At 43.5% G+C, this 12,202-nt stretch overlaps 1 protein-coding gene across 3 annotated transcripts in view; it reads right to left on the bottom strand.

The window, feature by feature from the left end:
• LOC121280417 overlaps positions 1–10,814 on the bottom strand; it is a 49,304-nt gene extending 38,490 nt beyond the window's left edge. For all 3 annotated transcript variants that reach the window (XM_041192396.1, XM_041192413.1, XM_041192405.1), the window contains exon 1: positions 10,608–10,814. In XM_041192396.1, coding sequence (XP_041048330.1) covers positions 10,608–10,665 — 58 coding nt within the window. In that variant the 5' untranslated portion in view covers positions 10,666–10,814. The remainder of the gene's footprint in view (positions 1–10,607) is intronic.
• Positions 10,815–12,202: the final 1,388 nt, after the last annotated feature.

Genomic DNA, 12,202 nt, shown 5'->3' with positions numbered 1-12,202 from the left:
GGCTGATGAGGTTCCCAGCATCCAATGACAGGAAACGTGACCCACCATCTGCAGGCTGAGCTGAGCAGACGATTTTGATCGGGTTTCACACCATATTGTCCACTCACGCCACTGAACACGCCCGATACTGCCAGGCACAGAAAATCCCAGCCCAGTTCCACCACTCCACAGGTCACAACATATATTTAAATGAGTTTCCTGCTGGTAATACAGCCAAATCTGTGCTTTATCTATTAATCACAGAATGACCATGCAACGCCCAGGTTTCTCCAACAAACAACAGAATTATTCGTTTATTATAAAACCAGTGTTGTCAAGTGGAGAGGCAAAGCTTATTAACAATACAGTATGAAGTGTGAAAGTGGAATGATTACTCTTTCTAAATACAAAAACAGAAACAGAAATACCTGGAAAAACTCAGCAGGTCTGGCAGCATCGGCGGAGAAGAGCACAGTTAACGTTTCGAGTCCTCATGACCCTTCAACAGTTCTGTTGAACAGGACTCGAAACGTTAACTGTGCTCTTCTCCGCCGATGCTGCCAGACCTGCTGAGTTTTTCCAGGTATTTCTGTTTCTGCTTTTGTTTTGGATTTCCAGCATCCGCAATTTTTTGCTTTAAACTCTTTCTAAATACCCTAACTCAGACACACACCCATACACTTAAAAAAAAACAAAATAGAGGAATTCTGCTAAAGGGTTAAAAGTCAATGATTCAGGGGAAAAGGATAAGATGGCAGAGTTCCTGAAGTGGTGTCCGGGTTGTACAGCTGGTCCCTCAGCTCCGCTCTGCGGAACAATCGATGACTTTTCGGGCGGACTCGAAGAAAACTCGGGGGCATCAATTGCAGAATGGAGAGCGACTACGGAGCAGATTCCATTCACTTACAACCCTGGGCCAGCTCTGGACTGCAAAGAGCTAAGGACTTTCCACAGCAGCTGATCCTGCTTTTCCCAAAAAGCAAAGCCAAAACCAGCTTTTGGAACATGGTTTTTCCAATGAGGGTTTCTCTTCAAAGCCATAAACCACCATGTGAGCCTTTTGTAAACAGTCCACTGGGGTCAAGAGGTTTCCAGCTTCTTTAAAGCTGCTGAATTACCTTTTCATGTAAAATGCTGTCTTTTCCAGGAACAGCAGCCATCAGAGTCCTTGCATTTACCCTTTAATGGACAGTGTCCTTGAGAAAACACAAACTCCTCTGGAATGTTCTTAGTTCTTGAAGATGAATCATTTTCTGTGGTCAAAATGTACATGACAAAGGGGATTGTAACATTATGAAGGATATTTGAGAACGTTATAACCCAAACACTACTTTTGTGTCCATGCCAATGCTGCTCCCAAAATCCTGGGCTGTATTGATTAGGATTCCGCCCAATGGACATTTCTGGTGCTACTTAAAGGGGTCAGAATTGGTTAAAGCTCAAAGCGAATCTACTGGTGACCTTTTCTTCATTATTTTGGGGGCTTTTAGGTACAATGCCCTTCCGCTGATTGTTACCCTCTTTGTCTTTCTCTGCCACTTCAGTCTGCTGCCCCCTTATATCCCTCCTTTTTCAGGTGCTGCTCGAAGCCCTGCCAATCTCTGTCTGGATTTCTCACCCAGGGCTGCAAAATCTAAGAGCAACAGGAATCTTAGTTCACTTTTGGAGGCCCAAATCCACACAGCATCCAGCAGGTGCAGTGGTCGTGCTGCCCATCCCATGGTGTGACTGCAGAGTGTGGGAATCCGGGGAATGCACCTGCAATCCCAGAGAACCACATCCGCAGAGAGTATCTGCTGCTTCAGCAACTTCAGCTCTGAGTTGCTGAGCTAGAGCCTAGCTCCAGACATTGAGAGCGTCGGGGCTGGTGAGAGTTACCTGGACAGTTTGTTCCAGGAGGCAGTCACTCCTTTTATGTTAGGCAGGACTTTAGAGTTGGTCAGTAGTCAGGGACAGGAGGGTGTGACTGCGAGTCAGGTAGGTAAGGGGATCCACCAGTGATGGAGGAGGCTCAGTCCCTGACTTTGTCCAGCAGACATGATGTACATTGGTACCTGTGTGGTTGAGGAGAAGGACTGCAAGGTGGATGAGTGGACTGACTATGGCACCATGGTGAAGGATGCCACTCAATTGGGGGGAATGAAGAGGAATGTGGTAGTGATAGGAGACAGTACAGGTGGAGAGATACTGTTCTCTGCAGTCAAGAGTGCGAGTACAGACAGCTGTGGTGCCCACTCGGTGCCAGGGCTCAGCATATCTGCTCAGGGCTGAAGATGAACTTGCAGTAGGAGGGGGAGGATCCAGTGGTCGTGGTACATGTAGGTACCAAATGACATAGGTAAGACTAAGAAAGGAGTTCTGCATTGAGAGTATGCAGAGTTAGGCATTAAATTAAAAAGCACAACCTCAAAGGCACAACCAAATCTCTGGATTATTACCTGAGCCGTGTGCAAATTGACATAGGGCAAGTAAAATTAGAGGGATGAACGCGTGTCAAAGTCCGATGTGGGAGAAGTGGGTTCCAGTTCGTGAGGCACTGGCACCAGCACTGGGGAAAGGCAGAGGTCTGAACCATACTGGGGCTGGTGTTCTAGCGAGCTGGGTAACTGGGGAAGTAGAGAAGGTTTTAAACTAAATAGTGGGGGCAAGGGAATCAAATTTGGGAGGATGTGGTAAATCAAAGAGTAGAGACAAGGCAAGAGAGAAAGGTACTAATCTGGGAAATGATAAACAGATCCTGGATAGAGAGATGTGGTATTGTGTCATGTAACATGATTAATTAATGACCTCAGATTGAAGACACCCCTCGGTAGCAGCAGCCACAATATGATTGAATTTTACATCCACTTAGAAAGGAAGAAGAGTGGGTCTAAGGTTTAGCTGGGGGGAGTGAACTCTTGGTAGCTAAACTTGCAGATGACACAACGATAGGTGGAAAAGTACGTTGTGAAGAGGATGCAAGGAGGTTGCAGACAGATATAGATAGGTTGAGTGAGTGGGCAAAAATTTGCCAGATGGAATATAATGTGGGAAAATGTGAAGCTGTTCACTTTGGCAGGAAGGATAAAAAAGCAGAGAATTAGTTAAATGGTGAACGGCTGCAGAATTCTGAGCTGAAGAGGGATCTGGGTGTTCTAATACATGAGTCACAAAGAGTTAGTATGCAGGTGCAGCAAGTAATTGAGAAGGCTAATGGAATGCTCTCCTTTATTACGAGAGGAATTGAACATAAAAGTAAGGACGTTATGCTTCAGTTATACAGGGCATCGGTGAGACCGCACCTTGAATACTGTGTGTAGTTTTGGTCTCCTTATTTAAGGAAGCATGTAATTGCGTTGCAAGCAGTTCAGAGAAGGTTACTAGCCTAATAAAATAGACAGGACAATGAGTTGCTGGTCAGTCAGTAAGTTATGTGAAGGGTTGAGATTGTTCAACAAGTCATCCCTTAGTTGAACTGAGTTTCAGAGAGAGAAGTGAAGATCCATTAAGCAGACAGACAGATTTCCACTGAGTATGCTGCCCCACCAGTTAGAACTGGTTGGACAATGGTGTCCTTCTTACAATGATAGTCAAATTATAAGGATCTTACAACACAGAAGGCGGTCATTCGGCCCATCATGTCTGTGCCAGCTCTTTGAAAGGGCTATCCAATTAGTCCCACCCCCCTTCCCGTTCAGCCAATCCTTGATTCAAACAGATTTCTCAATGGAAAACAAGGATGAGAGGCCTGACCAGCAGCCAACAGAAATAAGCCAGTTACTGATGCAGGAAATTATACGAATGGGAATATATGCAGATAAGGGAATTGGGACAGACTAGGATAGTGGATCTGTTCAGTTTTATTTGATCTTTGCTAGTGCAGTGAAACCTTGGCCAGGTCAAATCCGGTGCTTGGTCACCAAAAACAGGAAACAGTCACTTCCCATGAATGTCAGCAAGACCCCTGGCAATTTACACAGAATCACTAACCAGCTAACATACATTTAACTATTTACATTGAATCACTAACCAGGAAACATACATTTAACTATTTACATTGAATCACTAACCAGAAAACATACATTTAACTATTTACATTGAATCACTAACCAGAAAACATACATTTAACTATTTACACAGAATCACTAACCAGCTAACACACATTTAACTATTTACACGGAATCACTAACCAGCTAACATACATTTAACGATTTACACGGAATCACTAACCAGAAAACATACATTTAACTATTTACACGGAATCACTAACCAGCTAACATACATTTAACTATTTACATGGAATCACTAACCAGAAAACATACATTTAATTATTTACACGGAATCACTAACCAGCTAACATACATTTAGCTATTAACACGGAATCACTAACCAGCTAACATACATTTAACTATTTACACGGAATCACTAACCAGCTAACATACATTTAATTATTTACACGGAATCACTAACCAGCTAACATACCTTTGATTATTTACACAGAATCACTAACCAGCTAAGATACATTTAACTATTTAAACTGAATCACTAACCAGCTAACATACATTTAACCATTTACGCAGAATCACTAACCAGCTAGGATACAATTAACTATTTAAACTGAATCACTAACCAGGTAACATACATTTAACTATTTGCACTGGATCACTAACCAGCTAACATACATTTAACGATTTACATGGAATCACTAACCAGCTAACATACACTTAACTATTTACACGGAATCACTAACCAGCTAACATACATTTAATTATTTGCACTGAATCACTAACCAGCTAACATACATTTAATTATTTACACAGAATCACTAACCAGCTAAGATACATTTAACTATTTAAACTGAATCACTAACCAGCTAACATACATTTAACCATTTACACAGAATCACTAACCAGCTAGAATACATTTAACTATTTAAACTGAATCACTAACCAGGTAACATACATTTAACTATTTGCACTGAATCACTAACCAGCTAACATACATTTAACTATTTACACAGAATCACTAACCAGTTAACATACATTTAACTATTTACATGGAATCACTAATCAGCTAACATACATTTAACTATTTACATGGAATCACTAACCAGCTAACATACATTTAACTATTTGCACTGAATCACTAACCAGGTAACATACATTTAACTATTTGCACTGAATCACTAACAAGAAAACATACATTTAACTATTTACACGGAATCACTAACTAGCTAACATACGTTTAACTATTTATAAAGAAAAACTCGCATTTCCATAGCACTGTACACAACCACGGAATGTCCCAAATTGTGTGACAGCCAATAAAGTACTTTTTAAAAATGTAGTCACTGTTGTAAAGTAGGAAACATGGAAGCCAATTTGCACACAGCAAGATCCCACAAACAGCATCATAATCATGAATAGATAATCAGCTTTTAGTGCTATCTGTTGAGGGATAAATATTGGTCAGGACGCAGGGCAGAATTCTCCTACTCTTCTTTAAAATAGTGCCAGGAATTTTTTACATTGACTTAAAAGGGCAGACAGGGTCTGGGCTTAATGTTTCATTCAAATGGCAGCGCCTCCAACAGTGCAGTGCTCCCTCAGTGCTGACCCTCCAACAGGGCAGCACTCTCTCAGTACTGACCCTCCGACAGTTCAACACTCCCTCAGTACTGACCCTCTGACAGTGCAGCACTCCCTCAGTACTGACCCTCTGACAGTGCAGCACTCCCTCAGTACTGACCCTCTGACAGTGCTGACCCTCTGACACGCTGGGTGTCAGCTTATATTCTACACTCAACTCTCTAGGATACGACCTGAACTCATGACTTTCTGACTCTGTTGAGTGTGGGTCCTACTGAACCATGGCTGACTGAAAAAGAAAGCGAAGCAAACACAAAGATTTCTAAGTACAGGACTGGTTCTCCATCAATGTTTGTCATTTGTCCTTTTATATCTCTCAATTATCTCTGAGAGTAACCATCTTGGCTGTGGGAAATGAGAGATGAGAAACAGCAGCAGAACTATCTTATGTTTGATTGTAAACTCCTCTGTAAAGTTATTCGAGGGAGTACAGACAAAGTTTATCAGGATGTTTCCAAGAATGAACTTTAATTCTGGGGAGGGGGTGGAAAGGTTCAGACCACTGTCCTGGAACAGAGAAGGTTAAAAGGTGACCAAGTAGAGATTTTCAAGATGTTGAGATGTTTTGATCGACTGGATCAAGATAAATGTTTTCCTCTGTAGAGTGGGTCAATGACTGGGAGTCACGGATTCAAAATTATTGGAAAAAAGATTTAGGGGGAGATGAGGAGAATTGTTTCCACTCAGACTTGTTGGGATCTGGAACACTCGACCCGAAAAGACGCTGGGAGCTGATTCCACAGATCATTTTCAAAAGAAGTTGACAGGTTTTGGTGGGCGAGAATTTTACATAGTTAAAAACAAGAAATGGTGCACTGGGACTAAGCACTTTGAAAAAGCCAGCACAGGTCTGATGGGCTGAATAGTCTCCTTCAGTGCTGTCTCTGTCTATGATTCTATTCTATGATTCTCCGGTTTGTGGATTTTCCTCTACTAGTTCTGTCACATTGATGAAAGTCCTTGAAAAATATTTGGATAATCCTTGATTCCAACGTGTTCCATTTCTTTCCATCTTTTTATGCTCCACATTTTCTTATGTTCTCCACTGGTTTGAGTGGGATTGTCAGTAAAACTGAAATCAGATCATGTCCCCCACATTCGCCCACATCTGTCCCCGATTACCATTCACCAACAAATACTAACTTGTCTCCAAAATATCCACATATCAACCTTTTGCATGACTCATCCTTGTTCTAAGTGGGAGTTCAAAACTCATTACTGCTCCTTCCTGTGCAAAGCTACACAATCTCAGCAAGGATTTTGCCTTTCACCAGAATTCAGTGCTGCCTGGATTGGGGGGGTCGGGGGGGGCTAGGGTGGTGGGCTTGGGGGGTGGTGGCTGAATTGCACCGATGTTGGTGGAAAAAAATAACCCAAAAAGGTCCTGCAAAAGAGTTTTAGGGGAATAAGACCTGAACATAATTATCAAAGTAACGAATAAATCTAACTGTAGAGAGCATGATTTTTTGACTGACCGGGGTGAGAGCATTGGGTGATGGGAGAGCAATTGTAGCTGTCGACAAGGGTCATGTGGTCATTGAGATGAATAAATGAATCAGCGAGTTTAGCTTCCAAATAATAAGCACAAATAAATAAAGAGAACAGACAAAGATATAGGGGCTAAAAGCAAAATACTGCAGATGCTGGAAATCTGAAACAAAAACAAAAATAGCTGGAAAAACTCAGCCGGTCTGACAGCATCTGCGGAGAGGAGTACAGTTAACATTTCGAGTCCGTATGACTCTTCTTCAGAACTAAGGAAATAGAGAAATGTGGTGAAATATAAGCTGGTAGAGGGGGGTGGGACAGGTAGAGCTGGGTAGGGGGCCAGTGATAGGTGGAGGCAAAGAAGAGATTGCCAAAGATGTCATAGACAAAAGGACAAAGGGGTGTTGACGGTGGTGATATTAGCTAAGGAATGTGCTAATGGGGACATTAAGGGTAGAAAGCAGGACGAGCAAGGGACAGATAGCCCTAGTGGGGTTGGGGTGGGGGGAAGGGATCGAAATAGGCTAAAAGGTAGAGATAAAACAATAGATTGAAATAAATTTTAAAATAATGGAAATAGGTGGGAAAAGAAAAATATATATAAAATAAAAATTTATAAATTATTGGAAAAAGGGGGATTGGAAAAGGGGTGAGGATGGTGGAGAGAGTTCATGATCTAAAGTTGTTGAACTCAATATTCAGTCCGGAAGGCTGTAAAGTGCCTAGTCGGAAGATGAGGTGCTGTTCCTCCAGTTTGCGTTGAGCTTCACTGGAACAATGCAGCAGGCCAAGGACGGACATGTAGGCATGAGAGCAGGATGGAGTGTTAAAATGGCAAGCGACAGGGAGGTCTGGGCCATGCTTGCGGACAGACCGAAGGTGTTCTGCAAAGCGGTCACCCAGTCTGCGTTTGGTCTCTCCAATGTAGAGGAAACCACATTGGGAGCAACGAATGCAGTAGACTAAATTGAGGGAAGTGCAAGTGAAATGCTGCTTCACTTGAAAGGAGTGTTTGGGCCCTTGGACGGTGAGGAGGGGGGAAGTAAAGGGGCAGGTGTTGCACCTTCTGCGGTTGCGTGGGAAGGTGCTGTGGGAAGGGGTTGAGGTGTAGGAGGTGATGGAGGAATGGACCAGGGTGTCCCGGAGGGAACAATCCCTGCGGAATGCCACTGGTTGGGGGTTGGGGGGGGGTGGGGGGGTTGCGGGTGGTCGTGGTGGTGAAGGGAAGATGTGTTTGGTGGTGGCATCATGCTGGAGTTGGCGGAAATGACCTGTTGGAGGATGATCCTTTGAATGCGGAGGCTGGTGGGGTGATAAGTGAGGATAAGGGAGACCCTATCATGATTCTGGGAGGGAGAGGAAGGTGTGAGGGCGGATACAGGATCTGAGTGGATCCTCAACACTGACAAGGAACCTTTGGGCTGAACAGTCAAACTAAAAAAAGCAAGGGAGCAGAGGCACTAGTACGTATATAAAAATCACTAGAAATTTGAATATCAAGTATCAGCAAAACGGCCAATGATATTTTTAAATTTAGAAAGGGATATGGGACAAATCCAGGGTAATATGAAGCAGTTAGTTTAATGTTGAAGTCAGCAAAATAATGGAATCTTTACTGGAAGGTGTAATTAAAACCATCTAATAATTCAAAATATAACATAGGAGCTGGCACGGACCTCAAAAGGGAAGGTCACATTTGACCAAACTTATTGAAATCTTTGAAGAAGTGACAGGAAGATTAGAGAAGGATAATGTAGTAGATGTAATATATTTAGATTTTCTAAAGGACTTCAGTAAGGTACAGCTTGGTAGACTCATGCCTAACTTCATGTGAAGATGGAGACAAACACCAAACTAGATAGTAAGCTAACTACAAAATGGAGAGTGGTTAAGGCGACTTGCATAGGTGCCGCACAAGGGAGAAAGGGTGTGATAGGGGGAGATGAAAAGGGGTGAGAGGAGGTTCATATGGAGCATAAAGACCTCCAGAGACAACTGGGGCCAAATGTTTTTGTGCCTTAAATTTAATGTAAACATTGTGTGGATGGATAAATGCTGCCATTCTTTACCAATTAAATCAGAACTTTATATTTTGAGGGGAATCTGGGCTTTTTTATTACAGCTTTCTAAGTACATCCACGAGAGCATCCTCAATATCAATGTAAGCAATGAACAACTAAATATTCGCCTTAGACAATGGGGAGTGGCAGTAACAGATGGTCCATGTCTGCAGCACATGGTGAAATCTTCCAGCAATTCAAGACATCTGTACCGGAATCCTTAAAATGTGTCAATAATTCAGCCACGCACATTTCACAGGCAGCTACAGAACATACAAACCAGAAAGTTACAAGAGGCAATGTCATCTTTGTAAATTGAGACATTGAATTAAAAAAATAAGAAAGTCATGCTAAACCTTAAAGAACATTTGGTTCGGCCTTATCTGGAGTATTGTGTGCAATTCTGGGCACCACACTTTAGGAAGATTTTATGGAATAGATTTATTGAAATAGCACCAGAGATGAGTGACTTCTGAGGTATCAGGTGGGGTGTAAGTTTAATGTTGCACCTCCGACAGTGCAGCACTCCCTCAGTACTGACCCTCTGACAGTGCAGCACTCCCTCAGTACTGACCCTCTGACGATGCAGCGCTCCCTCAATACTGACCTTCTGACAATGCGGCCCTCTCTCAGTACTGCTCTGAAGTATCAGCCTAGATTTTGTACTCAAGTCTCTGGAGTAAGGCTTGAACATTTGACTCAGAGATGAGAGTGCTTCCCACTGTGTCACTGCTAACAAAGAGGCACCATCATTATTACACCATGAACACCTGGTGGGTCAGTAGATTGTATGAAAGGTTCTCATTGGTGTACCAGTCATCGGTTTGTTGAATATCTGCAATTCTTACAGAAAAGGTGGACACTTTATCAGGAATTCATTAGACCAACATGCCTACTCACCCAATCTAGAGAACATTATTCCCTAACAACTTGCCTTTCTATTGGGATCATCCCATTCTCAACACATTCCACTAGCAACATCGCTATACATCTGCTGGTGTAAAACATAAACTCCTGGTGCAAAATCCTGGAACAATTATTCCCAACTTTAAGTCCTGTTGCAGCCCATCATTCCAGCATCTGGCAACTGGAAATGATCAACTGAGCATCACAAATATCAGGGCCTGTCGCTGATTTATTTAAAGCTGCTTCTGATAACACTGGAGGGAGGGGCAACTGAAACTCTACTTTAAATGTTTCCTGGCAGAACAAGTACAAATCTCTCATTGTAAGATGTGCCTCCCGAACTTTCCTGATTTGTAGGTAACTCCCTTTTAATGGTCGTCCACCTCCTGGTTCGTATCTGGGAACATCCTCAGATTTGCCCTTTAGTACACCCTGCGCATCTGATGGATCGGCCGATAACAGCCCATCAACCTAAAACCTTCGAGAATCACCGCCACGCGCATCTGATTCTAAGGAAACAAAGTAAGAAATGGGGAGGGTTTCTTACCGACAAACATGTGACAAAAGCATATCAGCAAAAGGACGCTTACAGCCCAGGACCTCATTTTCTGGCGCCTTTATCCAGGGACGTCAAGGCTTGTTATTTTCTTTTTGAAACCAGCGGTGTGCAGGTCACCGAGTGGTGGAAAAGGTTTGAAACCAACAGTGAAGACTCCTGGTTAACTTAGAACTTCCTCTGATAAATCGCAGCCGGAAATCTTTGCCATTGACATTCAGCCAAGAGGAAAATTTTGTTTAAATGATTTACAACAAATCAGTAGGGGGGAGGAGGGGGTGGGAATACAGTGCACCACTCCTTTTTAAATAAAAATAGGAAGGCTGCAGTAAGGATTGTCCTGATAAAACCCCTTGTCCCTGTAGAATGCTGAGATCCAGCTTCAATTCTAATTAAGTCTCCCAAGTCCATGATAAACTCAAACACATCAGCTGTGCTTAAAGTACTAAAAGTTATTGTTCCATCAAACTGTCTTCCTGTTCTGAGCAATTAGACCCTGGGTTTCTGAGCTATGCACTATGTCTGGACCTAATGAGGTGGGAAATATTGAATCTGACCATTTCTCAGTCCAAAGAATTACAAAATGAATGAGCTTGGCTCCAGCCATCATCACTCAGAGCAGAAAAGTAGAAACAATCGTTCTGAAACTGTCCACAACTTTTCTATACAAGATAAACTGAACCATTCCTTCTGGTTCAACACAGCATTACATTAATTGCTTCATTTAAGTTACCTCCAGGGATTTGAGCACATAATCCAGGTTAACAATTCCTGTGCAGTACTGAGGGAGTGCCGCACTGTCAGAGGGTCAGTACTGAGGGAGTGCTGCACTGTCAGAGGGTCAGTACTGAGGGAGTGCTGCACTGTCAGAGGGTCAGTACTGAGGGAGTGCTGCACTGTCAGAGGGTCAGTACTGAAGGAGTGCTGCACTGTCAGAGGGTCAGTACTGAGGAAGTGTTACATTGTTGGAGGGTCAGTACTGAGGGGGTGCTGCACTGTTGGAGAGTCAGAATTGAGGGAGCAATGCACTCCCTCTGACAGTGTAGCACTCCTTCAGTACTGACCCTCTGACAGTGCAGTGCTCCCTCAGTACTGACCCTCTGACAGTGCAACACAACCTCAGTACTGCCCCTCCAACAGTGCAGTGCTCCCTCAGTACTGACCCTCTGACAGTTTAGCACTCCCTCAGTACTGACCCTCCGACAGTGCATCACTCCCTCAGTACTGACCCTCTGACAGTGCAGCACTCCCTCAGTACTGACCCTCTGACAGTGCAGCACTCCCTCGGTACTGACCCTCTGACAGTGCAGCACTCCCTCAGTACTGACCCTCTGACAGTGCAGCATTCCCTCAGGACTGACCCTCCGACAGTGCAGCACTGCCTTGGTGCTGACCCTCTGACAGTGCAGCATTCTCTTGGTACTGACCCTCTGACAATGCATCACTCCCTTGGTACTGATCCTCTGATAGTGCAGCACTCCCTCGGTAGTGACCCTTTGACAGTCCAGCACTCCCTTGGTACTGACCCTCTGACAGTGCAGCACTCCCTCAGTACTGACCCTCTGACAGTGCATCACTCCCTCAGT

The sequence above is a fragment of the Carcharodon carcharias genome, chromosome 1 (assembly GCF_017639515.1).
Source record: "Carcharodon carcharias isolate sCarCar2 chromosome 1, sCarCar2.pri, whole genome shotgun sequence".
NCBI lineage: Eukaryota > Metazoa > Chordata > Chondrichthyes > Lamniformes > Lamnidae > Carcharodon > Carcharodon carcharias.
This window is presented reverse-complemented; position numbering and strand designations above follow the sequence as displayed.